The 27,630-nt window shown below is 45.1% G+C and overlaps 5 protein-coding genes across 6 annotated transcripts in view; 4 read left to right on the forward strand and 1 right to left on the reverse strand.

Annotated features, from left to right (window-relative positions):
• Positions 1 to 2,641, forward strand: part of LOC306751458 (drebrin-like protein B) — a 7,683-nt gene extending 5,042 nt beyond the window's left edge. For both annotated transcript variants that reach the window (XM_079235026.1, XM_079235027.1), the window contains exons 12-15: positions 1,115 to 1,165; positions 1,548 to 1,627; positions 2,300 to 2,375; positions 2,465 to 2,641. In XM_079235026.1, coding sequence (XP_079091152.1) covers positions 1,115 to 1,165; positions 1,548 to 1,627; positions 2,300 to 2,375; positions 2,465 to 2,601 — 344 coding nt within the window. In that variant the 3' untranslated portion in view covers positions 2,602 to 2,641. The remainder of the gene's footprint in view (positions 1 to 1,114; positions 1,166 to 1,547; positions 1,628 to 2,299; positions 2,376 to 2,464) is intronic.
• A 567-nt stretch (positions 2,642 to 3,208) lies between these two features.
• Positions 3,209 to 5,119, forward strand: LOC306751500 (cytochrome c oxidase subunit 5B, mitochondrial-like). The gene is made up of 4 exons (XM_079235079.1): positions 3,209 to 3,335; positions 3,765 to 3,835; positions 4,474 to 4,573; positions 4,652 to 5,119. The coding sequence occupies exons 1-4, from the start codon at positions 3,239 to 3,241 to the stop codon at positions 4,762 to 4,764; spliced, it is 381 nt and encodes a 126-aa protein (XP_079091205.1). The 5' UTR covers positions 3,209 to 3,238; the 3' UTR covers positions 4,765 to 5,119.
• A 429-nt stretch (positions 5,120 to 5,548) lies between these two features.
• LOC306751151 (cytochrome c oxidase subunit 5B, mitochondrial-like) lies at positions 5,549 to 9,790 on the forward strand. The gene is made up of 4 exons (XM_079234693.1): positions 5,549 to 5,678; positions 6,484 to 6,554; positions 7,568 to 7,667; positions 9,311 to 9,790. Exons 1-4 carry the CDS (start codon positions 5,582 to 5,584, stop codon positions 9,421 to 9,423), a joined length of 381 nt encoding a protein of 126 aa, XP_079090819.1. The 5' UTR covers positions 5,549 to 5,581; the 3' UTR covers positions 9,424 to 9,790.
• Positions 9,791 to 13,090: 3,300 nt separating this feature from the next.
• On the reverse strand, positions 13,091 to 14,590 carry LOC306751834 (neuropeptide Y receptor type 1-like; the record flags this gene model as incomplete). Its single annotated transcript, XM_079235482.1, has 4 exons — positions 13,091 to 13,505; positions 13,608 to 13,754; positions 13,926 to 14,167; positions 14,282 to 14,590. The coding sequence occupies 4 exons, from the start codon at positions 14,588 to 14,590 to the stop codon at positions 13,091 to 13,093; spliced, it is 1,113 nt and encodes a 370-aa protein (XP_079091608.1).
• A 6,243-nt stretch (positions 14,591 to 20,833) lies between these two features.
• On the forward strand, positions 20,834 to 27,130 carry actr1b (actin related protein 1B; the record flags this gene model as incomplete). Its single annotated transcript, XM_079235369.1, has 11 exons — positions 20,834 to 20,881; positions 22,298 to 22,362; positions 22,507 to 22,582; positions 22,974 to 23,099; positions 23,193 to 23,317; positions 23,622 to 23,838; positions 23,916 to 24,008; positions 24,092 to 24,266; positions 24,346 to 24,407; positions 24,759 to 24,799; positions 25,192 to 27,130. The coding sequence occupies 11 exons, from the start codon at positions 20,834 to 20,836 to the stop codon at positions 25,292 to 25,294; spliced, it is 1,131 nt and encodes a 376-aa protein (XP_079091495.1). The 3' UTR covers positions 25,295 to 27,130.
• Between the last annotated feature and the right edge of the window lie 500 nt (positions 27,131 to 27,630).

Below are 27,630 nucleotides of genomic sequence, written 5' to 3' on the forward strand. Positions count from 1 at the left end.
AAGACCTTTAGTGTCAAGACATTTAGTGTCAAGACCTTTAGTGTCAAGACATTTAGTGTCAAGACCTTTAGTGTCAAGACCTTCAGTCTCAAGGTCTTTAGTCTCAGGACTTTAGTCTCAAGACCTTCATTCTCAAGACTTTGGTCTCCGGACCTTCAGTCTCAGGACCTTCAGTCTCAGGACCTTTAGTCTAAAGACCTTCAGTCTCAGGACCTTCAGTCTCAGGACCTTTAGTCTAAAGACCTTCAGTCTCAAGACCTTCAGTCTCAGGACCTTCAGTCTCAGGACCTTTAGTCTCAGGACCTTCAGTCTCAGGACCTTTAGTCTAAAGACCTTCAGTCTCAGGACCTTCAGTCTCAGGACCTTCAGTCTCAGGACCTTTAGTCTCAGGACCTTCAGTCTCAGGACCTTCAGTCTCAGGACCTTTAGTCTCAGGACCTTCAGTCTCAGGACCTTTAGTCTCAAGACCTTCATTCTCAAGACTTTGGTCTCCGGACCTTTAGTCTCAAGACATGTAGTGTCAAAACGTTCAGTCTCAAGACCTTCAGTCTCAGGACTTTAGTCTCAAGACCTTCATTCTCAAGACTTTGGTCTCCGGACCTTTAGTCTCAGGACCTTTAGTCTCAGGACCTTTAGTCTAAATACCTTCAGTCTCAGGACCTATAGTCTCAAGACCTTTATTCTCAGGACCTTTAGTCTCAGGACCTTCAGTCTCAGGACCTTCAGTCTCAGGACCTTTAGTCTCAGAACCTTTAGTCTCAGGACCTTTAGTCTAAATACCTTCAGTCTCAGGACCTATAGTCTCAAGACCTTTATTCTCAGGACCTTTAGTCTCAGGACCTTCAGTCTCAGGACCTTTAGTCTCAGGACCTTCAGTCTCAGGACCTTCAGTCTCAGGACCTTTTGTCTCAGGACCTTCAGTCTCAAGACATTAGGTATCAGGACCAAATGAATGCAGTAAACTTTTCGGTTTCTGTTCATGAAATCAATCTCAGTCATGTTTTATTGCACACAGTGAAATTACACAATGAAAATATGAATATGAAACGAGATGAAAATGGTAACACGTGTCACTTCCTGTCATTGAACCACACGGACATCACTTACACCAAAGAGGAGGACTGGTCTGATGAGTTTGAAGATGATGGAGATGAAGCTCCTCCTGGTACGAAGCCTTCTGTCAACCCATAAGCATGTATACAAACATTTACTGCCGCCAGTACTAGTGACCTTACGGACTTTTTACACACAAAACATTCAAAGATGCATTGTAAAAAAAAAGGTATGAATAACGTTTGAGCTTCAACAGTAAATGATCAAATCAGTGATTGATCAATAATGAAAGTAATCATTGTTTCAAAATGAACTTCACTTGAACAACAGCTTTTACGTTACTAAGAAACTAATTAAAATACTGAAGTGAAGGATCTGAATACTTCATCTTTCGCGGGGCTGTAACAGATGTAACAACAGCTGAATGATGACGAAGATGATAATGATGATGATGATGATGATGAATCATGAATCATGATAATGTCTCCCACCAGAGGACCTGTACGAGGCAGCTCCCCCAGCAGGGACAGACGTGGACCTGTATGAGAACGTCTACCATCCACACATGTCCTCCGTGAGTCCACTGGGTTCATCCTACTGGGATCTAGCAACATGTACTAAACCAGTGTAACCACTGTACTAAACCAGTGTAACCACTGTACTAAAGCAGTGTAACCACTGTACTAAAGCAGTGTAACCACTGTACTAAACCAGTGTACCCACTGTACTAAACCAGTGTAACCACTGTACTAAACCAGTGTACCCACTGTACTAAACCAGTGTAACCACTGTACTTAAGCAGTGTAACCATTGTACTAAAGCAGTGTAACCACTGTACTAAAGCAGTGTAACCACTGTACTAAACCACATACTTCTACTCCACTGCATCCAGCTTGATGCTTTTCATTCAAAGTACATGAACGTGTATTTAATGCAGCATGTATTAAACCTGCACTGACGTCTTGTATGAGAACAGTGTGCAGTTGTGTAGTTTTGTAGTTGTGTAGTTTTGTAGTTGTGTAGTTGTGTCAGATTTCACCTCTAAGCTTCACATGGTTTTATTTCAATAAATGTTTGAGGCCCAGAAAGGAGAAGTTTTCCCTCTTACAAATGTGATTAAATCACTATTATATTATTATTAATATTATTATTATTATATACACTAATCACTATTATATTATTACTAGATAATTAACTCAGCAACAAAGTGAAATGCTCTTTGAATGATTATTGTTATGAATTTTAGGCCGGAGACGGTGATGATGATGCGGAGACCGGTGGACAGATCCTCAGAGCTAGAGCTCTGTACGACTACCAGGCTGGTGTGTACACACACACACACACACACACACACACACACACACACACACACACACCCTTCTCACCACCGTCTCCACCGTCTCCTCCACAGTGGACGACACTGAGATCACCTTTGACCCCGGTGACATCATCACGGAGGTGGAGCTGCTGGACGAGGGCTGGTGGAGAGGACGCGGGCCTCACGGGGACTTCGGCATGTTCCCCGCCAACTATGTGGAGCTTATCTGAGTTAACGGACAGGAAGTGGATCAAGAAAATAAAGGCTCAATATTCATCTGTTATCCGCGTGTCGTCATTGTCTCATTGTTTCTCTAAACTAATTCCACAGCCACAGAGAACTAATGAAATGTTATTAACTTAACCAATTTACAACAACTAGTCATCACAGATTGAACTAAAGCGAGATACATATCAGGATGATACAAATAACACAAATTATAATAATGAAAACAGATAAATACAAAGAATAACACATAACAGATTAACTAATGAATTATGCATTATTTTTCAGAGAAAAACCTACACAGTTATGTAACGTTAAATCTAAAATCAACATCTGGAAAAGCTTTACAGCCAGTAGCACCCATCTCCTGTAACGTTGTGGCATCAAATACATAAATAAAAATAAAAACATCTGAAAAAATATATACATATTTGATGTATTTGATATATATTCATTTTTTTAATAATGTAAGTACCGTACGAGACATCCAGTTCCACACTCCATACCAATTGGTGGCGGTAATGCACCAAACAGTTATTTGCCAACCGCCAATAAAGCTGAAAGAAGAAGAAGACGAAAGGAGTGTTGACGTCTAACGCGGATGACGTCATAGCCCCGCGACGAACCAGCGAAGAAAAAGAAATGGCTGCAAGGTTACTGCTCCGCTCGGCCGTTAGAGCCGCAGTGACCCGCCGGCCGGCCCCGGTGCCCGCTGTGATCCGCGGCATGGCGGCTGGAGGTGAGGACCGAACCACCCCGAGCGGTAGAGCCCCAGAGACCGAGGGGGTGCGGGTTAGATCCGGCGTGAGAGCCGCTAGCTAGCGCTGCTGGAGGAAGACCTCCACACAGCGCTCCTCGGTTTAAGTAGAACTCGTGTTTGGTGTAAACTCTGTAGGTTGTAAAGCATGAAGACGAGTCCGCCACATAATGCAGCTAAAGCTCTTCCATTCGGCTGACTCTGAAAGTGAATGCAGTGTTTATATATTCTAATATTATGATTATTATTATTATATTTTAACCTCCACCAGCTTCCGGTGTCTGTTTCTATCAGACGGAGGTTTCCACCCGGAGCTTTAGCTTGAGCCCTGATCTTCCGGTTAACGGGAGACTGCTGACGTGTTCCCGGTGTCTCCTTCATCACACTGGTTGTGAACTTGTTGTGTTGCAGGGATTCCTACAGATGAGGAGCAAGCTACCGGGCTGGAGAAGGTCATCATGAAGGCCATGAAGGAGGGCACGGTAAGCTGCAGAGTCCTCAGGAAGGACCCCTCTATCTGTTTGAGTCAGGGCAGGAGCTTAGAACATCACTGAGATCAGCGTGTGCACGTGAGATCTTCTTGTGCACGTGAGATCTTCTTGTGCACGGGAGATTACGTCACGATGACCACGAATGATTTGTCCAAGGGGAAGGATGTAAATGATGAAGAGAAGGGGACCAAGCACGGAACCTTGAGGGACACGATGAGCCACTGGGGAGGTGGAGGATTTACAATTGTTTATGGCAATGAATTGATGTCGGTCTGAGAGATGTGAGGTGACCACGGAGAGGGCAGTGCCAGTTATGGAGTGCTGGAGACGTGAGAGGAGGATGGAGTGGTTGATAGATACATAACTTGACCTTCATATTGGGGGTATTTCTTCTTACTGGGACGTCCCACCGCACAGAGTGATACACTGGGATTGTCCCAGTGTCTGGCCCACTGTTTAAATAAAGTTTGATGATTTAAAATAATTCTTCCTGTTGAGAGATGTGGTTGTACCAAAGAGTATTAATATAAAATGATGTGTTGATTGTAACAGTGGCACTGATTAAATGCATATTAAACACAAGTGTTAATATTGAGGTGATGGTAACCCGACTGCGTCCTCTTCTTCAGGACCCCTACAGCATGATGAAGCCCAAGGAGTACGCCGGCTCCAAGGCCGACCCCCACCTGGTCCCCTCCATCACCAACAAGAGGATTGTGGGATGCGTCTGTAAGTAGTTTCCTGTATCTGTTCACAGTAGCAACACCTGGTCTCTGCAGCTCTAACCGTGTCGTTTCCTGTCTGCAGGTGAAGAGGACAACACAGCCGTGGTCTGGTTCTGGCTCCAGGAGGGCGAGGCCCAGCGCTGCCCGTCCTGTGGGTCCCACTACCAACTGGTGGCCCATGAGCTCCCCCACTAACTCCTCCAGCTCTGTTCTGATGGAGCTGTATTCCACAGCTGTGTGTCTGCTTCTCTCTCTCTCTGATATTCCTCCGACCATCAGAACGAGGAGAAGAAACATCGCTCTTCATCCTTCAGTTTGCAGGAAGGTCCTTTGGGTCCGTCTACTTCCTGGAGCTGTCTGTCTTCGTACTCGGTGGACCTGCTGACCTCATCAGTCTTTGCTTTACATGTTAGCAGTTACACAGGGACCACATGTGGTTTCTTGAAACCCTTTCCATTCAGCTGAAGTTTACCTCGACTCTTGTACTGTACAATGTTCCACTCGGTCCACCGACCTCTTTTAGTTCAACCAATAAAGTTTCATGAAACATTCTGGATGTCTTTACCTCCTTTTGTTCAACCAATAAAGTTGAGGTTTTCTGAAGGGACCCTGGTGAATCACTACCACTTTAGTCCACAGGGGGCGCCACAACCCAGAAGAAGAGACGTGTTTATCTTAAGAAACATCAGTAAACAAAGTGTTTATCTTAAGAAACATCAGTAAACAAAGTGTTTACATACAGCTCATTAGTGTGTCATACTTTTAATAACTGTTACACATAAAAACAAGAACATGAGGGAAACATTGAACTGACATTCTGTACTGAATAACATGAAACATCATACTACACATTTAATCACTATTTATTTACAGCAGACAGCATATTACAATCATATTCAATGGCAACCTAAATACATGTATTAAGCCCATCGACGTTCAAACCCAGCGACACGTCTATAACTACTGACGTCATCAGCGCGCGACTAGTTCCTGCTGTCAGACAGAAGGAGAAATGGCTGCAAGGTTACTGCTCCGCTCGGCCGTCAGAGCCGCAGTGACCCGCCGGGCGGCCCCGGTGCCCGCTGTGATCCGCGGCATGGCGGCTGGAGGTGAGGACCGAACCACCCCGAGCGGTAGAGCCCCAGAGACCGAGGGGGTCCGGGTTAGATCCGGCGTGAGAGCCGCTAGCTAGCGCCGATGGAGGAAGACCTCCACACAGCGCTCCTCTCCACGCCGACCAGCGGGCCGGTGTTACGGTTTAATAAGCGACCGTGTTAACTGGCGACTTTCATCCTTGTTGTCGTAGTTACAGACAGCCGTTTGAAAGTAGGACGAAAACACGTAGCTGCCCTCGTGAATGCCGCATTATTTAATTTGTATGTGATGTTTTAATTTGTTTTAATACAGTTTTAAACCCTCTCATATACATAATAAAATATCATATACAAATTAAATAATGCGGCATTCACGAGGGCAGCTACGTGTTTTCTTCCTATTTTCAAACGGCTGTCTGTAACTACGACAACAAGGATGAAAGTCGCCAGTTAACACGGTCGCTTATTAAACCGTAACACCGGACTTCATTCATAAATCTGGCGGTTTAAGTAGAACTCGTGTTTGGTGTAAACTCTGTATGTTGTAAAGCATGAAGACGATTCCACCATATAATGAAGCTAAAGCTCTTTCATTCGGCTCGCACTGAAAGTGAATGCAGTGTTTATATATTCTAATATTATGAATATTATTATTATTGTTATATTCTAACCTCCACCAGCTTCCGGTGTCTGTTTCTATCAGACGAAGGTTTCCACCCGGAGCTTTAGCTTGAGCCCTGACCTTCCGGTTAACGGGAGACCGCTGACGTGTTCCCGGTGTCTCCTTCATCAAACTGGTTGTGAACTTGTTGTGTTGCAGGGATTCCTACAGATGAGGAGCAAGCTACCGGGCTGGAGAAGGTCATCATGAAGGCCATGAAGGAGGGCATGGTAAGCTGCAGAGTCCTCAGGAAGGACCCCTCTATCTGTTTGAGTCAGGGGAAGGACGTCCAGTGACCTGAAGCCAGCAGGCTCAAACTGGGACAACCGGACTTAAACTGGGACATAACTTGATCTTCACATTGGGGGTATTTCATCTCACTGGGACGTCCCACAGCACACAGAGGGATTGGCCCGATCCCAATCTCCACCCTTAAGGACTCGCAGACTTTGAGTTAGTTCTGTCCCATTGTCACATCGTTGAGTGTTTGAGTCTCTGGCAGACATTTTGAGACCTTTATGATCCCTGTCAGCATTAGATGCCGACTTTGCTCAAGGGAATTACCCACAGTTCATAGCAATGTGACGTTAAACACGCAGTTCCCAATGGAACATGGAGACGTAAAAAAAAAAGGTAAACAAAGAGACACGTGAGCGTTTAGCTCGATAAATAACATTTACACTACAACATTACGGATTAAAGATGGAACATAAAAACACATGAAATCAGAGGAATGCAAGCAGATAGTATATATATATATATCATTTTTTACAGTCATCAAACATTTAGTTTTGACAAAACGAGTAAATAGATCATTTATAATGACGTCTCATCTCGTGAGGAAGACGTTCAAATCAGTGAATAAAAAGTATAAAATAAATACACAATTGTACACAATATTTGTTGATGTAGTCACGTGATATTTTGCAGCAAAGTACCGTCCCATTCATATTCACACCATCAAGCCCTAAAGCCTCTCAGTCAACCACTTAGAGGTGACATCAGTGAGTCCCTCAGGGTTTAGGGGGACATTGGGATTGGGCCAGTGTTCCCAGTGTCTGGCCCGCTGTTTAAATAAAGTTTGATCATTTAAAAGAATTCTTCCTGTTGAGCGATGTGGTTGTACCAAAGATTATTAATATAAAATGATGTGTTGATAGTAACAGTGGCACTGATTAAATGCATATTAAACATAAGTGTTAATATTGAGTTGACGGTAACCCGACTGCGTCCTCTTCTTCAGGACCCCTACAGCATGATGAAGCCCAAAGAGTACGCCGGCTCCAAGGCCGACCCCCACCTGGTCCCCTCCATCACCAACAAGAGGATTGTGGGATGCGTCTGTAAGTAGTTTCCTATCCACGGCGGTGGATCTGTTCACGGTAGCAACACTGGGCCCCGTTCCTCGTACCTGGCTAACTGAGTTAGCCGGATCATTGTCAGGATAAGGTTACACAGGTCAGGCTTTTCGGTTCCACGAAGCAAGTTTGGCAAAATCACCATAGCAACCCATCCAAAAACTTTAACCTGCTCCAGGGCAGGCTAACTGAAATTCACTGGATAAGCTGGCCACTTCCACCGGACAAAAAAGGCAGCTCCCTTCCTCATTGATGAAGGAGCGATATTAGTTATACTAGTTTTATAGGGAGAGAGTTCTAACAGATCGCCAAGATCCGTTCTCACATCATGATGACTTCCTGTACGAGCGCTATCGTCCTTGCGACAAGGAATCATTTATTTACGAGACCTTCTCGAACCGTACATTGAACATCACATGGCGCAGCCGAGCATAGACTGGATCACATACTGTATGCATAGACTGTATGCATAGACTGGATCACAGGCTGTATGCATAGACTGTATGCATAGACTGGATCACAGGCTGTATGCATAGACTGTATGCATAGACTGGATCACAGGCTGTATGCATAGACTGTATGCATAGACTGTATCACAGGTTGTATGAATAGACTGTATGCATAGACTGTATCACAGGCTGTGTGCACAGACTGTATCACAGGCTGTATGCATAGACTGGATCACAGGCTGTGTGCACAGACTGTATCACAGGCTGTATGCACAGACTGTATCACAGGCTGTATGCATAGACTGGATCACAGGCTGTGTGCACAGACTGTATCACAGGCTGTATGCATAGACTGGATCACAGGCTGTATGAATAGACTGTATCACAGGCTGTCCCACAGACTGGATCCATAGACTGTCTCACAGACTGGATCACATACTGTATGCAGCCTTGCACTTTTTGGCGAACGGTACATGTCTGTACAGTGTCGGCGATGCGAAGAACATCGGGAAAGCCGCTGCATGCCGTGCTGTTCGTAACGTTTATTTAGCGCTGAAGAAATGGATGGATGTGTTGAAAGCACTCATAATTATGACAGTGTTATTAGTACACCATACATATCATTATTAAGAAAATTATTAAAGGTGGACTCATGATAAGAATACAGAGAATCACACATTTCTTTTCACTGCTCCAATGATCGAATTTCTGATTATGAATAATACATACATACTGACATACTGATCCGCCCACACATATTCAAACTCCTAGTTATATGGTAATCTACACATACCCAAAAGCTTTTGGTGTGAAACGCAACATTAGACTTTGCCATGATTATGGTCTTGACTACCTCAAATGCTTTCATGATAATCTCCTGCTCGTCAAAAGAGTCTCTTCCTCTTTATTTGCCATTGTACTGTTATAAATCAGGGTTTCTGTGATCGATGCTTCCCCCTCTTGACGCAGACGGGCAATTATCCTGATGACTGACGTCTGGTTGGAATTAACGAGACTGTTTGAGTGTGGATCAGCCTTTTAGAAACCGACATAGCCTGACTCCAATCATCAGGGTAATTTAAGCTGGATAGTAGGACATTTGATCGACTTAGTTGAACCACATACGAGGAACGGGGCCCTGGTCTCTGCAGCTCTAACCGTGTCGTTTCCTGTCTGCAGGTGAAGAGGACAACACAGCCGTGGTCTGGTTCTGGCTCCAGGAGGGCGAGGCCCAGCGCTGCCCGTCCTGTGGGTCCCACTACCAACTGGTGGCCCATGAGCTCCCCCACTAACTCCTCCAGCTCTGTTCTGATGGAGCTGTATTCCACAGCTGTGTGTCTGCTTCTCTCTCTCTCTCTCTCTCTCTCTCTCTCTCTCTCATATTACTCCGACCATCAGAACGAGGAGAAGAAACATCGCTCTTCATCCTTCAGTCTGCAGTAAGGTCCTTTGGATCCGTCTACTTCCTGGAGCTGTCTGTCCTCGCACTCGGTGGACCTGCTGACCTCATCAGTCTTTGCTTTACATGTTAGCAGTTACACAGGGACCACATGTGGTTTCTTGAAACCCTTTCCATTCAGCTAAAGTTTACCTTGACTCTTGTACTGTATACAATGTACGACCTCCTTTAGTTCAACCAATAAAGTCTCATGAAACATTCTGGATGTCTTTACCTCCCTTTGTTCAACCAATAAAGTCCTCCAGTGTGTTTGTCTGCAGTGGATGTGCCTTTACTTTCTTCTTCATTGGTGTTCTGCATTCATCTGAGAACTATTGTTCATAAACTTCAGAGCTTTTATTCTGAAGCAGTTCTCATTTCATTTTCTTGAACAGGTTTAGTTTATACGTGTATATATACATATGTGTATGTATATTTAAATATACATATAAGTCACCAGCAGAGGGTGCCCGTTACAAACCCCACTTTGAAGCAGCTCCGGTGGTCGATCCTCACGCTTCTGTATTGTAGAGATAAGAGATGTAACCTGGTCTACGTGGAGGTCTACATGGAGGTCCACAGTGAGGTCTACAGACTGAGCTTGAGTAGAAGCAGAGTGAACATGAAGAAGAGAACACAGTTCATTGTGTTTTACTCCACCAGGTGAACAGAAAGAAAGAAAATAGAGACACACCAGTAACTACACTTTGTGCGAACCCCTAACCCTCCTCCTTGCTCTCTCTTCAGGTGTTTTTACCTTCCTGCAGAAGGTGTCGGTAAGACCAGAGCCAGGCTTCTGAACGAGCCGTTAAAATGAAATACTTGCCGGGCTCTTCACTGAGAAGGGGATGGGGTTAGGGTTAAGGTTAGGTACAGAGCTGGAGCCACGGGGAGCAATTGTTCGTTGTAAATAAAATCCCATATTATCTTCCATTAAAAAACTAAAAAAAGAGGGTTTAAAAGAATATTAAGAGAATAAAAGATTAAAACATAAACCAATACATAGTTTGAATGTCTTCATTCCCAGTGAACAGACAGAGTGTGACAGATGGGAACGGGCTGTGTTTCTGGAACCTCATCAAATGAGCTCGCTGGTACATTTCAGCTCCGAGCTGCCGGACAGCTGCCATCTCGAATGAATCCTGAGACATGGAGCGAGCTCTGATGCTACATATACAGAATATAAAGAATAGCCGTCTCCCCTGTGATATCTGTAACATCTCTGATCCATCTGTCCGTCAAGCCAACACGTTGGTCCAAAACAATACATCTGATTTAAAGTTGATATTCACCACAGAGGATTAATTATAAGTGTGCACTAATTCATCTGATTGTTTGTCGGGTTCTTTACAACTGTGATGAAATTCAGTTTTATACAAATCTCATATTATTTTCATAGAAAACTAGCAACTTTTTTATCTACGTTTATTTGGAAAAATAGACACCCTAAAATGAGATTAGAGAAACTCCAACTGCCAGTGGTAAATGGGGGTCAGTACCAAATTTTCCATAAAACTGAAGAATGTATCAGAAAGGGTGGCACAAGACCCCAAATCAATATGGTTATACTTTGAAATGCAAGGATGCAACTCATTATCAGGTGCACCTTTCTTAAATAATGTTAAAACAAACACCAGACACTAGTGACAACTTTATTGTGAGTAACATTCTGAACACATGGATTAATGCAAAGAAGTGTTTTCTATCAATAGAAAATACTCTTTATGCACCTATAGTTAATAACCCCAATTGTATTCCTTCCTGTGTTGATCCTGGTTTTAAAGGGTGGAACACATGGAAACCAGGTGATACATTCCCTCTATGAAAGTGGTACCATAAAGTCGTTTAATCCTTTTCAAACACAGTTTTTCAGATTTTTACAAATTCGTGGGTTTTAAACTCTGTACCTCAATATAAGGAAGGTCATGGACCAAAGCCATTGATTTACCAAGTCTGCCAGCTGAAGAGGAAAAAAAACAAGCTGTATTTATCATAAACTGTTCACGTTAAGTACATGATGTACTCACAGCAGCAGACAATCATGGGAACGGGATTACTGCTCACCAGTGGAAAACAAACATGGTAAATAACAAAATAATATGTAGTAATTACAAATCCCAAGAAATTCAGTTTAAAATTATACATAAATTACAAACTACCTCATATTGCAGAAGCAAATATAACAGACTGTTCTGGCTTATGTTTAAGGTATAAGCAGCATGTTGGCAAATTTGGCTCCGTCCGGAAATTCATAACTTTTGGGTTGAAATTGGGAACAAAATATCGTCCATAAAACAATGTACCATTGAGCTCAATCCTCTCCTATGAATCCTCGGCCTATATGCTGCCTCACCTGTATTAAACAGACTTAAGAGAATCCTCAGTCTTCTATGGTACTGCCCTCGATTATCCATCCTACAGCATTAGCTAGACAGCACCACACCATCTGTTGCTAGTTGTACAACTCCTCCCATTGGAAAGACTCAACGCTCTACAACTTCTCCCATTGGAAAGACTCAACGTTCTACAACTTCTCCCATTGGGAAGACTCAATGTCCTACAACTTCTCCCATTGGAAAGACTCACAATGTTCTACAACTTCTCCCATTGGAAAGACTCAAAATGTTCTACAACTTCTCCCATTGGGAAGACTCTCAACGTTCTACAACTTCTCCCATTGGGAAGACTCAATGTTCTACAACTTCTCCCATTGGGAAGACTCACAATGTCCTACAACTAAGACTCACAATGTTCTACAACTCCTCCCATTGGAAAGACTCACAATGTTCTACAACTAAGACTCACAATGTTCTACAACTCCTCCCATTGGAAAGACTCACAATGTTCTACAACTCCTCCCATTGGAAAGACTCACAACGTTCTACAAGGAGACATGAACAGGTTTTTCTCAGTTTGGAACCGTTTTATGGATTTTATTTGGCGAGGACTATGCCGAGACTTTGCAACCTCGTGACCCAAGTGACTGGGTGAAGACACAGGTCCACAATATTCATTATGGTTTAATTGTTTCGCGACAGATCATATGGAGTTTCCTGATCTGCAATTCTGTCTGGCTTCCCATTTAGCGAGCTGCCATGTTGTACATCATCTTTCTTGGGGGCGAAATTTGGATATTCGACAAGTGGCCTGTATAAACTGAAAATAAAATACTGGTATGAATGGGAGGCTGCAACTTTGGGATCCAAGGGACTCCCGAAAGCATGTTATGTATTATTTTCATTTGTTGTTTAGTTTGAGGTAATATGTAACTTGTATAAACTTAAAATAATAAAATAATTGAAAGAAAGAACAGTGTAAAACATGATTTAACAGCTCTGTCAGCTAAATGTAGCTTCCTGTTTTTATTAACAACATGATTTTGAACATTAAAAAAAAAAATCTTCGGAGTGGAGCTGCCTCAGGGCTCGTCAATCCATCTTCGTAGTGATGTATTGATACTAAAAGTGCTACAAAACATATAGTCAGGATTTGGAATATTCCTTGGTCCTCATTATGAGGCATTAGCTGATCTCAAGTCTGGGTGAAGGAGTGCACTCTGACCCCACCCTGTTGAGGGAGGTGGCTTTCGTGGTGCCCTCGCTGCCCACGGTGGAGAGCGGGACGCTCGCGTAGCTCTCTGCCGCCCGGTTGCCACACTGGCAGCGCTGCAGCGTCGACTTCAGTTCCCTCTGGAAGTTGCTGTTGAGGAAGCCGTACACGACGGGATTAACGCAGGTGGAGGCCATCGCCGACAGGTGGCAGGCGGAGAAGACGGCGTCGTGCTGGCAGGCGGGCAGGGCCTGATGGTGCCAGTCAAACAGCGTGTTGAAGACGTTGAGCGGCAGCCAGCACAGCGCGAAGGCTACGACGATGGCCAACAGCATGGCGTTGATCCTCTGGGCTCCCCGAGGCCTCCGGCTGCACTCCAGCATGTCCCTGCACAACACAGCAGGACGCCTATCAGACAAAGCCCTGGGAAATATCACAACCTATGGCAACGTCAATCCATGGATAAAAGTAAAATGAGAGGAAATAGACCTGCGTCGTCTCAGGCGAAGGAAGATCCGGAGGTAGCAGAGGAGCACCAGCAGCAGAGGCAGGAAGTACTGGAAGAGCAGCAGGGAGGTGGTGTAGGCCAGGCGGTGCTGGTCTGAGGGCCACTGCTCCATGCAGATCACATGGTCCCTGCACAACACAGCAGTCAGCACCTCAATCCATATCTATCTAGATATGCTAACGCACCTGCTAACTGTCAGTCACTTAGTGACAACACAGCTCAGGTCAACAGTTGTTTGGCTTGTTTTCTGAGCTCTGGAGGACCAAACACACATCTAGATCCCAGGTATTATAGCTCACCTGAAGGGGCTGGCGGGCAGGCTAATGTTCAGGAAGGGGTCGTTAGTGAGGATGTTGAAGGAGAGGAAGGGCAGGGAGATGAAGCAAGCCACCAGCCACGTCAACCCTACGGCCAGGTAGGAGTGTCCGGCGGCCGGGGACCAGCCGGTGGGTCGGAGGATCAGCTGGTGGCGCTCCAGAGCGATCAGCACCAGGGAGAAGACAGAGACGGTCACGGACATGCACTGAACGAAGGGCGTCACCTGGTGGACAGGTAGAGAAGCAGGTTTAGATGTTTGTAGCTGTGTGTGTGTGTGTGTGTGTGTGTGTGTGTGTGTGTGTGTGTGTGTGTGTGTGTGTGTGTGGTGTGTACTGACCTTACACAGGGCCTCCCCCAGCACCCAGCGGTCCATCAGTGTGTAAATGATGGTGACAGGAAGACACACCACGCACATGAGGATGTCGGAGCACGACAGGTTGGCGATCAGGATGTTCGTGACGTTGTGTAGCTCCTGTTGCCGGGCGATGATCAACACCAGGCCCACGTTGCCTATTAAACCGATTGCAATGACGGCGCTGTACGCCACAATCAGGAAAGTGGCCCCGCCTACCGATGGCAGGCACTGAGAGGCGTTTGTCCAATCCGAGGCCTCCCTGATACCAGAGAGGCCGCTGTTGTTGGACATTGTGGGGGACCAAAGCCCAGAGGCCTTCAAAGAGGTCTTCTAAGATGGAGCCAGATCAGGATGAGGGGTGCAGAGGAAACAGCGCTTTTCTTTAGTATTCTGTTGTTGAAATTTACGCTGAAGAGACGGTTTAGATGTAGTCCTCTTCTTCACTGCATCAGTGTTTGCCTGAAACACAGACTGAGAATAAAGGAATGCAGGCTGGGAGGGGAGGGGCTCTCTGGAGGGAAGGACTAAAAAGGAAAACAGAGTATTAATATACTGTTGACTCTTTTTTCACCTCAAGAACCTGCTGAGAGCAACACCGACACACATTACACCTATCGCTTAAGGGTTAGTGCTAAAGGGTTAGCGCTACCATTTAAGCATTTTTAAAAGTGCTTTATAAAATTAATGTATTATTATCATCACCATGATGGGAGGAACTACCAAGATCCCCTTGGAGAAATGCCGCGCTGGTCCGAATAGAGGAAAGAGTGTCGGAGAGCTGAGCGCAGGTGGCGAAAAACTAATCTCCAGGTTCACTGTGGTATCTATAAAGAGAGACCTCGCAACTATAATTTGGAACTTTGAAATGCAATGCAGTCCTTCCTCTGACATCATAATCAAAAACAATCACAATACACACGCCTCATTTGCTACCGTGGACAGGCTAACAAACCCTCCGGTGTCAGTAACTGCTACGCTTCAATCCACTTGGCATGCAATCAAATTGCCTCCTTTTTTGCTGATAAAATTCGGAAAATAGACAAGCAGTCGGTGTTTCCACATCAACCACATTATGTGTTGTCCCCATCTTTAAATAGCATCCATTCAAATAGCATGCCACAATTTCATTCAATCAACCAAAGAAGCTAAAAGACATTATATAACCTCTGAAAACATCCTCGTGCTGAGTCTATATTCTACCAACACACAAGTAAAATAATGGAAGCAGTGGTTTTTCAACAGCTGAACAACTTCTTGGCCGAAAATAGTACTGAAACTGCTCTTGTTAAGGGTTTAAACGACATCCACTCAAACACAGACAGTGGCAGAACTTCAGTCTTAGTATTACTGAATCTCAGTGCTGCAGTCGACACGGTCAATCATGACATACTAGACTGAAAGTCTGCGTAGGACTCTCTGGCGCAGCACTTAACTGGTTTGAATCCTACTTGAAGGACTGACAATACTTTGTGTCGGTAGCTAATTAGCTGACTAGGATGACATGTGGTGTTCCCCAAGGCTCAATACTGGGGCCTCTTCTGTTCAACATCTACATGCTTCTACTGGCTCAGATTATGAAAACAGAACAAAGTATGTTATAATTATGCAGACGACACACAACTCTATCACCAGGGGACTATAATCCCATACAAGGGCTGGCTAAATGCATTGAAGAGAACAACTGGATGTGCCAGAATTTTCTTCAATTAAATATCAAGCAGAAGTAATTGTTTTTGGTCCCAAGGACGAACGATTGAAAGTCAGCGCTCAGCTTCAAATCACTGATGTTAAAAACCTCAAACCAAGCCAGAAATCTAGGTGTAGTTATGGATTCAGACCTCAACCTGAACAGCCATATCACCTGAAAAATATATCAAGGTTTAGTGGACTTATGTCTCAACAGGATTTGGAGAAACTTATCCATGCATTTATCTTCAGTAGACTCGACTACTGAAATGGTGTGTTCACAGGCCTCTGTAAAAAGTCAATCAAAAGCTGCAGCTGATTCGGAACGGTGCAGCCCGAGTCCTCGCCAAGACCAGGAAAGTGGGTCACATCAGTCGTTGCACTGGCTTCCTGTCCAACAAAGAATTGACTTTAAAATCCCGCTGCTGGTTTATAAAGCACTGAATGGTTTAGGGCCTAAATAGGTTTGTGATCTGCTGCTACCTTATGACCCATCCCGACCCCTCAGGTCATCTGGAACGGGTCTACTGTAGAGTCAGAATTAAACCCGGAGAAGCAGCGTTCAGCTTTTCCGCTCTACCTATCTGGAACAAGGTCCCTGAAAGCTGTCACCGGCCCATCAGGACTAACTAATATTCATACAATGATGGGAGGAGCCACACTGATGGGAGGAGCTACCATAATGAGGAGCTACCATGATGGGAGGAGCTACCATGTCAGTTGTCACCTGGCCTTCAGGACTAACTAACATTGAGTTGTAGAAAGGAACAGCCTGCAGCGGCAAATCAGTGTCTTGCCCAACGACATAGACTAGCGGAGCCGGGGATCAAACCACCGATCCTCTGATTGAAGGATAACCCGCTCTACTGAGCCAGAGTTGCCCCATAGTTTGATCAATGAATCCATTGATTTTTCAGTTTAGCTTCATATACATGGCGATTTTATATCAGGCTCTGAACCTCGTTGATCAAACAAAGTTGCATTAAAAAGGGAAAACACAACAAATCAACTGACCTAAATGAGTTTGTTTTAAATATAAAAACGTGCAGGTTCACTGCAACACAACAGCTGATGAACACCATTGATCAGAGAGCTTTCTGCTGTCATGCTGTGGAACATCCAATAATACCAGTCACGACCAGTTCAACGACAATTAACTCATTAAATGCTCTGCTATTGCAGCTGAAGAGCTTTCTCGTAGGAGGAGGATCACATCCTGCTCCAAGCCTCGGCAACATCTGCTCTGTCGCGTCACAAACAGCTGGAAGAGCAAATCCAGCTGCTGGGACTCGTTTGGGAAGAAGAGGACGAAGAAGAGGGAAGCAGAGGAGGAAGAAGACGGAGAGCTGCACTCACCTGATGTCGGTCTGCGTTCAGACGGGAGTCGTGTGACACCGCTCATGGCTCTGCACGGAGAGGCGCGCGTGTGTGCATATATATATATATATATATATATATATCAGATACAGAGAGAGCGACAGAGAAAGACAGAGAGAGAGGAAGGCTCCTCTAGCAGCCAGTGCAGTGCCGTTTCCTCCATTTGAAAAAGGAGTTCAGTGTAAAAAGGACACAAAAAGGTTAAAATCCATTACAATTAGTGCAGCGTCTAGACTACTTCTAGACCAGCAGCATTCCTTAAAATGCAGCTGGCCACGCCCCTCCACATCACATCTGTCAGGTATTTCTGTACAAACTGAAATCTGAAAGTCAACATCTGCGGCTTCAGCCACTTCCATTTCACCAAGACTCCCTCCATTCTCCACACCACGCCCTCCCAGTTCTTCATCCCCACCATACACCTCAAGGTACTTTAACCCATCCCTCTTCCAGGCCAACCCCCGTTAGACTGGGCAGACCTCCCCTCCATCTGTCTACAGCTTTGCCCGGTTTACTCTTGCAGCCGAGAAGGTCACTAACGATGATTTCCAATTCACTGACCTCCTCCTGGTTTTAAATAAAAACAACACTGTAAGCGTATGCTGATAAAATAAAACCCTTTAAAACCAGCCCTTCAATGTTTGCTCTGATCTTAGGGCTCAATAGACGGCGCATACAGAGAGAGCAGCCCTGTCTCACCCCTCTGTGCACCCTAAAAGGAGCACCGAGACCTCCATTGATCTTCAGTACACTCTCAATGTCCTGGAATAACACCTTGATCATGGCTATGAGCCCTGGGCTGAGACCACAACTCTCTACAGTCTTCCAGAGGTAAAAGGTGCTCAACCCGGTCCAAAGGCTTTTATTGGTCTAGAGAAATGAGACTAGTTTTAATGCCCAAAGAACCAGAGATGTCCAAAATATTCCGAATTAAGGACATATTGTCTACCAGGCAGAGTCACACAGTAGGTCTGGTCCTGGTAGATCACCTGGACCATCACCTGCCTCAATCTGTTGGCCAGCGCTTTGGACAGAATCTTATAGTCCCTTCTTATAGCACAGAAGGAACACAGGACGCCAGTTCTTGATCTCCAGTAGATCGCCCTTTTTTGGCAGAAGAGTTATCGCAGCGCTCCTGCAACTGAGAGGCAGCAAAACTGTCCTGAAAGCTCTTATTATAATGGTTAAAAGGTCCTCACCCATCTCACCCCAGAACTCTCTGATGTCACAGTTCAGCTTCCAGTTTCTCTCACACACTTAATCAGTTCATGAAGTCCTCCTGTTGGTCACACCTCTTCAGCTCCATCGCTCTCACCTGCTGCACCCTCCCTCAGGTATATAAGCCCATCCCTCTTGTATATAAGCTCCTCCCTCAGGTATATAAGCTCCTCCCTCTGGTATGTAAGCCCCAGCTTCACTCACACTCACTGCCAGATCGTTCTCCACATTATGCCAGATCCTCCAGCGTTTACCCCATTTAGTACTGATGGCGAGATGAAGCTTCCTGAAGCTTTCCATCCAATTGGTTCGCTCATGGGCCGAAGCTTCATGGTGCTTCACTTGCTCTAGTGCGCCACCAAGTGGACAATAAATATAACACAGACAGTTATAACGACACCATGGCTTTGTTGTGTGTGAAGCTTTGAATTGAATAAATTAACAAATTATGTTTGTGATGCCAATACATCTATTATGAACTTATTGATATGGTGTCTGTCTTCATGAAACAATGGCGGGGTCAAACCATCGCCGCCCTCACCACCATCACCGCCACCACATCCCCACCATCACCATCATCACCATCACCGCCGCCATCACCACCACCACATCCCCACCATCGCCGCCATCACTGCCATCGCTGCCATCGCTGCCATCGCTGCCATCGCCGCCGTCACTATCACCATCACCATCACTACCTTCACCAAAACCACCACCATCACCACTCACTGTAGGTCAGGCACAGCAGCAGCACGGCAATGAGCAATGGGTTGCTCAGATGCCACACACACACACACACACACACACACACACACACACACACACACACACACACACACACACACACACACACACACACACTCTCTCTATCTGGGTCAGTGATGTAGCAGTTGCCATAGAAACAAAAACTTCAGCTCTGGGATGGCTTAATGAGGTTCTAAAGTGAAAGACTTTCAGAAAGTACAAACATTTCATAGTAATATGGCTTATAGCACCATATTACACCACTAGAGAGCTTATAGAGAGCTCATAGTACCATATTATGTATTTAATTATGCAGTTTTCCAGAATCAGAATCAGAACCATTTCTTCGCCAGGTACGTTTAATTGTACGAGAAATTCTTCTTGCCGGAAGGTGCATAACATTAGACTAGACAATCAACAATCATCATCAACAACAACAACAACAACAACAACAACAACAACAACAACAACAACAGTACAATAGATATTAAATGAAGTATCAAAAATATGAATTGGATGGACGAAATAACAGAAACACCTGCCAGTGTAACAGCAACACAAATGACATCATCCAATTGAATCTAACTTCTGAAACATCGTGAACTTTATGACTTCATTAGGTGTACCTAATAAACTGGACATGAGCCCTTTAAGTGCAGATGTTAGACTGACATCTAGTGGTGACCAAACACACAGCATCCATCATAGATAAAAGTGAAAATGATAGAGAAACACCAGACAGGCTTGTGAGGCCATGAAGAGGAGGCAAGTGTTTTGAGTAATTATCTGAGGGATGCAGATTTAAAGGGTACTGAGTACAGGGTTAGAGTGTTATAGTGGTCTAGACTGTCATGGGGTGCATGGTTAGGGTGTTATAGTGGTCTAGACTGTCATAGGGTGCAGGGTTAGGGTGTTATAGTGGTCTAGACTGTCATGGGGTGCATGGTTAGGGTGTTATAGTGGTCTAGACTGTCATAGGGTGCAGGGTTAGAGTGTTATAGTGGTCTAGACTGTCATGGGGTGCATGGTTAGGGTGTTATAGTGGTCTAGACTGTCATAGGGTGCAGGGTTAGGGTGTTATAGTGGCCTAGACTGTCATGGGGTGCAGGGTTAGGGTGTTATAGTGGCCTAGATTGTCATGGGGTGCAGGGCTCGTCAGGGTTAGGGTGTTATTGTTGTCTGGAGTGTAAAACATGGAGGATTAAAAATAGCTTCACAGGGTTTGTTTGTTTTTGGAGGGCTAAATAGTAAACCTGCCTCCGGAGCAGAAGGGGGCGCTAAAGCCACTAAACTGTATGTTGGGTCTTAACACTAGAAGAAGAAGGAGGAGGAGGAGAAGAAGAAGAAGAAGAAGACGAAGAAGAAGAAGAGAGGAGGACCAGCCGTCAGCAGCACAGAGGAGCAGCGGAGACATCACACTCTTCTCGTCTCTTTCAGGATTAAAACATACCAGAAGACTCGGAGACTCACACGGATCGATAGACACGGATCGATACGTAACAGTCCGCCATGGAGTCTTATGACATTTTAGCTAATCAGCCCGTTGTCATCGATAATGTGAGTATGGTGACGTCATCCATCCACACCCTAACCGAGGCCGCTGGGAGTTCCTGCTAGCCGCTAGCTGTTAGCTGCTAGCTAGTGTTGTTGTGTTAGAGCTGAAGAATAGGGTTCCGGAATAAAGAGTCTGGGATCAAGGGTCTTGAAACGTGCAGCGGTTTCTGTAGCTAGATAACCCGCTATTAGCGAAACAACAACACAGCTAGCAGCTAGCTACAGCTGCAGCTAGCTACTGCTTTGTAGGGTTAGCTTGACGTGCTAAACATAATGCACATAATATGCATGCTACACATAATTTATATATATAATGCACAGACTGGACATAATACACATACTATACATAGTGTACATGCTATACATAATATACATAATGCACATGCTACACATAATACACATGCTACACATAATGCACATGCTACACACAATACACATAATATACGTAATGCACATGCTACACATAATATACATAATACACATAATATACATGCTATACATAATACACATAATATACATGCTATACATAATACACATAATATACGTAATGCACATAATACACATGCTACACATAATATACATAATTCACATAATATACATAATGCACATAATACACATGATACACATAATATACACAATACACACACACACACACACACACACACACACACACACACACATACACATAATACACATTGTACACATAATACACACAATGCATATGCTACACATGCTAGCCTCTTTATGTAGAGCTTAACCAGTAGACTGGTGTTTATCATTAAGCATTATGGAAATATTCATATGACTGCTCTTTTGTTCCCAGTGTTGGATGAAGGTTGAATTGTTTCTCTAGTAAACTTCAGTACTCCAGTGAAAGTACTAATATTACTGAAAATACAAGTGAGAGTCCTGCATTCAAAACCTTCCTCCGTATTGTCAGCTCAGTTAAAAGCGTTTGAAGTATTGACTGTGCATCAATGTGTTGGTGTGTTAGCATCATTATGTAATGATGATAATGACTGCTGCAGATGTTCTTAATGAACCTCTTGTTGTAGCTTCGCTGTCTGTGAGAACCTCGATCTCTAGGACAGACTTTCAGCTGTGTGCTCCACGAGATCTAAAGACTCTATTGAGCTGGAGGAGGAGCTTCTCAACACATTCAACTTCAGGAGATACCTAGATCTCACTGGACAGGATCTAGCGGGGGATCAGGGCTAGGGGGTCAGGATTGGAGGGGATAGGGCTTAGGGGGGTAGCCTCACTAGACATGGCGTCCAGGACAAAGCAGCTGTTGAGAGCGAGGGATCTGGAGCTCCGTGGTTTAGTCATGAGTTGTGATGCTGGAGGCGGCGGGCTGCGTCTCATGACCTCTCTGCTGCTCCTCGCTCACCATAACTGTCATGTTTTCTCTCTCTTCAGGGTTCAGGGGTTATCAAAGCTGGTTTCGCAGGGGACCAGATCCCCAAATACTGCTTCCCTAACTAGTAAGTGCTGCTCTGACGTTTGTATACAATTGTTATATATATATATATATATATATATATATATATATATATATATTAATAATAATACTCTCATTGAAAGAGGCTGGTGTCGACAGATGTTTTACTTTACGTGTGGCGTTGCAGTGTGGGACGTCCCAAGCATGTGCGCGTGATGGCAGGAGCCCTGGAGGGAGACCTCTTCATCGGGCCCAAGGCCGAGGTAACACATCCGTCTGTGTGAGACTGTTGAAGCCCAATCAAATAGTTTATATTCAGCCTTTGTTTCTTCATAACACATTTCATGTTATATTTAACTTGTTTCTTTCCAGGGTTTGTCCAAAGGTAATAAAGTAGTTTATGAGTTGAAAGACCTTCCGCCGCTCCTCGTCATAGTGGCCGTCGGTTCATACACCTTCAGTCCACGTGTTGCCTTTTTGATTCCTCACTGTTCAGTTAGTTTGTTGGTTTCAGAGAATAAAGAACCCAACAGACCGGAGAGTTAAACGCTCCGAGTAGGAAGCCTGAAAGGGAACTCTTTAGTGAAGGAAACGTCTGCTAGTGGCTCATGAAGCCTTAAAGGAACTCTTTACGAGGCCTCTCTTCCCCCACAGGAGCACAGGGGCTTGCTGTCGGTCCGCTACCCGATGGAGCACGGCATCGTGAACGACTGGAACGACATGGAGAGGATCTGGCAGTACGTTTATTCCAAAGAGCAGCTGCAGACCTTCTCTGAGGAGGTGAGCTCCTCCTCTTTCTGGTCACGAGGTCACATAGTCACGAGGTCACATGGTCACGAGACGTCAGGACCTCTTTCTGCTCCCCTCTCGTAGCATCCTGTGCTGCTGACTGAAGCGCCTCTGAACCCCAGCAAGAACCGGGAGAAGGCTGCGGAGGTTTTCTTTGAGACCTTCAACGTTCCCGCGCTCTTCATCTCCATGCAGGCCGTCCTCAGCTTGTGAGTTCATCGTCTTCTGTCTGGTGTTTATCTCGGTACTTCACTCTGCTATTCACCACTGTGCAGTAGTAGAACCCCATAATTAGATGTATTTTTTGTTTGCAGCTGCTCAGCAGTGATTGTTTAGCATTTTCAGAGTATCAGTGCAACGTCACAGAGGAAACCGACCTGCCTGCTACTCCACGATCCTTAACGCAACATTAATAGTCACCATTTGCATCCCTTAATGGCTTCTTTAACCATGATGGTAGTGGTGATGATTCCAGGGACCTGACGAGGGTACTGAGTGTGTACTTTTTTGCAGGTACGCCACCGGTCGCACCACCGGCGTGGTCTTGGACTCGGGGGACGGCGTGACTCACGTGGTCCCGATCTACGAGGGCTTCGCCATCCCTCACTCCATCATGCGCGTCGACATCGCCGGCAGAGACGTGTCGCAGTACCTCCGCCTGCTGCTCCGCAAGGAAGGACACAACTTCAACACGTCGGCCGAGTTCGAGGTGGTTCGCACCGTCAAAGAGGTGAGCGACGCCGTCGCGAGTTGAGAGCGGGTTCTCTGTCGCGGATCTCGGTCTGATCGGTGTGTCTCTCTCTGCAGCGAGCCTGTTATCTGTCTCTCAACCCACAAAAGGACGAGACTTTAGAAACGGAGAAGGCCCAGTACGTCCTGCCTGACGGGAGCACTTTAAAAGTGAGTTGATGGTAAATACTTCCACGTAGACCTCCTCTCCATGGGACCGATCGCTAACCCAGACACCTGACCCCCTTCTTCAGATTGGCCCGGCTAGGTTCCGCGCTCCAGAGCTGCTGTTCAGACCCGACCTGATCGGAGACGAAAGCTTGGGGATCCACGAGGTCCTGGCCTACGCCATCCAGAAGTCTGACATGGACCTCCGGCGCACACTGTTCAACACCATCGTGCTGTGTGGGGGTTCCACTTTAATCAAAGGTGAAGCGACGCTCCAACACGCTTCACTGGACGCTCACAGCCCGGCTGCAGGTTCCTGATCAAGTCTCTTCTCTTTCAGGCTTTGGGGAACGACTACTGACTGAGGTCAAGAAGCTCGCTCCCAAAGACGTGAAGATCAAGGTGGGTCCAGGTCCAGCTTCTGCTTTGAGTCTCATGGCGGCGCTTCCTCTGCTGGTTTCTTTATCTCTCTCTGATCACAGGAGTGCATGTAAATGTGTATTTATCGGCCGTTCACTAAATAGTCAAAGTATTTCTTTCCTTCCTGACTTTGAACATATTCACTTCAAAACCAGCTTTTGATCCGAATGCCGTGTTGAAGCTCGACGTAGTTAAACGACACGGTTCGTCTTTGTCAAATGGGGTTACCATGACTACATTACAGATTATTAATGTGCAGTCGGATCCAGTGGACGTCTTAGTTTGAATGCTGTAAAATGTCTTTTGTGACCCGTTGCTTTGCTCTTCCACCAGATCTCTGCTCCCCAAGAGAGGCTCTACTCTACATGGATTGGGTAAGAATTCAGCTGCTTGTGTTTCAGGGTCGACAAAGAAAACACTTTGTTGTCAAGGAACCACATTGCTTCACTTTGCAAGGTTTGATCAGTTTGTATTAATTTTCCTGAGAACATGAAGGAGAACGTAGGCCGTGTCTTTCAGGACCTTTTAGTTTGCTGTCCGTCTGAAACCCCGTTGGCCAAATACAACACACAGTCGGTGTAACGTGAGCACAAAGTACAATGCGTACTTATGTCCGTACTGTTGCGTAACGCGGGAGGAAGACGCGAGGAAGATGTGTCCTTCAGGGTCCTCTGGGATCACGTGACAAGTTTGTTCTGTGCTGTGTTTGGGTTTGAGGGTGCAACTCTGCTCTGTTTGGGGTGTAACTCTGCTGTGTTCCTACCAGCGGCTCCATTCTGGCATCGTTGGACACCTTCAAGAAGATGTGGGTGTCAAAGCGTGAATATGAAGAAGACCGAGCACGAGCCATCCATAGGAAGACCTTCTAGTGGGACCCTCTGGGCCCAGAACTGCCCTCAGACCTCTCCATCATACTCTCAGACTCCTTTCATCTCCGGGATCCTTCATCAACCGCTAATCCCCCCGTTAGACCCCCCTTTCCCCCCCCACACACACACACAGGAAGTCATGCTTCCCCCCCTCCCCCCACCCCCCCTGTAGAGCCACATCCTCTACAGAGGGCTGTCACACTGTGGACATACTTTACTATCTGTCGTCCACTTGGAAGTATTTAAGCTCTGCAAGGCCTAAAACCTGATTGTTGTGTTTTTATTTTTTTGCTACTGTTTAATTTCCATTCCAGACCGAAGATTTAGATTTTTATTTGTGTATTTCGTCGCCTTTCTTCCTGGATTAGTTTGTCCAGAGCAGCGGTTTGCAGCAGGGGAGCACTGCTGTATGAGCTGCCAGTGAGGGGTTAACTTTAACTGTTTATAAACCTACCAGTTAAAGTTAATGCGCTTCATCTAGCGTCCTGCTGAGGATCTTCCTGTTATTACCAATGAAATGTTTGGCAGAAACATGACATCACATGTTTGTGTTGAGGAGGAAAAAACGTTTTGATTTGACGTTTTCCATCACTAAGTTTCCCTTTTACAGCGATGCACACTGGAAGAAACTGGTGTTTGTGTTATTTAAAATCTGACTCTAAAGAGGCTCCAAAGCTCTCTGAATACACAACAACTACACAGGAATCATTTAAAACCGTGAGATCAAACACAGAAAGTAATCTCTCTATAAACCTTAACTGATGAACAGGCTGCACAGGGTTATTATCTAGTATTACAGGTGTATTATTTAGTATTACAGGTGTATTATCTAGTAATAAACCTCTGCTGCATGTTCATTTGCAGAAACAAGAACCATGATTATGGATTCCTGAAGGCTGTAATTGTCCAGGGTTTGGTTAGAGTTAACCCAGTTAGCGTTAAGTGCTAGCCCGGCTAGCGTTAACCCGGTTAGCGTTAAGCATTAAACCTAGCTACCGTTAACCCGGTTAGTGTTAAGCGTTAACCCGGTTAGCGTTAACACGGTTAGCGTTAACCCGGCTAGCGTTAAGCGGTAACCCGGTTAGAGTTAACCCGGCTAGCATTAACCCGGCTAGCATTAACCCGGTTAGCGCTAGGCGTTAACCCGGTTAGCGCTAAGCGTTCACCCGGTTAGTGCTAAGCGTTAACCCGGCTAGCGTTAACCCGGCTAGCGTTAAGCGTTAACCCGGTTAGCGTTAACCCGGCTAGCGTTAACCCGGTTAGCGTTAACCCGACCCTGTCTACTGTTCAATGTGTACTTCCTGCTTGTTTATCTGTAGAGTTAAAGGTTGAAGGTCGGGTTAGGCTTTAGGAGGCTGCTGCTGCTGTTTCTCTAAACTACAACAGAGGTGACGAGTGAGAAATTTTTGTTACCCAAAGTCAGAATGAGTTCCGGGTTCAAAATGCTTGATTTTCTTCTTTTAAATGTTTTTTTTATGCAGCATTCGGATCAACATGTCGCTGTCCGAGTTTCCCCACTTGTCTTTTTGAGGTTGTACTCCAATGCATGTCGGTTAACGTTAATGTAGTACAGTTAACGATGTGCTGGTGGGGAAGCACTGGTGGGAGTCTGGATCCTATGATTTCCCTGGCTCTCGGTGACAGTGAAGGGGTCGCGTCTGCTTCAAAGACAGGAGAGAAAGTTGTACGCTGCCCTCGGCCTTGTGTACAGTGGAGCGCTTTTCAAAAACAACGCCACAAAACCGTAAGATAACAGACTAAAAATGTACAATACGGTTTATTCAAGTGTTCGCTTTTACTTTTCGTAAATTCAAGATAATAAATAAGTTAATGGCTGCTTCTTGGATGTGTCGTCACTTTCTGCACACTTCAGTGAGTTTTTTCTTCACTCGGCACACAATTACCTCACTGGCTCTTTTACTACCTCTGACTTCTATATTCTGCATCCAGTTGGATTTTTCACTTTATAAATTAGCTCTTTTTCATTAACGCATTGCATGCTGGGATTTATAGCGAGATGGAGCCAAACTCCTGGTCTGGTGGCGACTGAAGGACTTCATCGTATTCATGAAGGAAAAGACTAATCTCATCTGTTTATAATGAGAAACTATCAACCTTCTGTATAATCAGTTATTTTACATTTATTTTGACTTTGGTTTTGCTTTTACTTAATTAAGATTTTGAATGCAATACTTTCACTTTTTCATTGTAGTATTACCTCTTATACTGTAAAGTAAAATATCTGAATACTTCCACTGCAATGATTACATGTTAGTGTGACAGCGGTGTGATTAAGATGGAAAATCAGTCTCAACATTAACTTGTTATCGTATGAA

Source organism: Taurulus bubalis (genome assembly GCF_910589615.1).
Source record: "Taurulus bubalis genome assembly, chromosome: 19".
Taxonomy (NCBI): domain Eukaryota; kingdom Metazoa; phylum Chordata; class Actinopteri; order Perciformes; family Cottidae; genus Taurulus; species Taurulus bubalis.

Coding starts and splice junctions, on each gene's coding strand:
- LOC306751500 (XM_079235079.1), top strand. CDS start 3,239: ATGGCTGCAAGGTTACTGCTCCGCTCGGCCGTTAGAGCCGCAGTGACC. Junction 3,836..4,473: donor AGGCCATGAAGGAGGGCACG/GTAAGCTGCAGA, acceptor CCTCTTCTTCAG/GACCCCTACAGCATGATGAA. Junction 4,574..4,651: donor GAGGATTGTGGGATGCGTCT/GTAAGTAGTTTC, acceptor TCCTGTCTGCAG/GTGAAGAGGACAACACAGCC.
- LOC306751151 (XM_079234693.1), top strand. CDS start 5,582: ATGGCTGCAAGGTTACTGCTCCGCTCGGCCGTCAGAGCCGCAGTGACC. Junction 6,555..7,567: donor AGGCCATGAAGGAGGGCATG/GTAAGCTGCAGA, acceptor CCTCTTCTTCAG/GACCCCTACAGCATGATGAA. Junction 7,668..9,310: donor GAGGATTGTGGGATGCGTCT/GTAAGTAGTTTC, acceptor TCCTGTCTGCAG/GTGAAGAGGACAACACAGCC.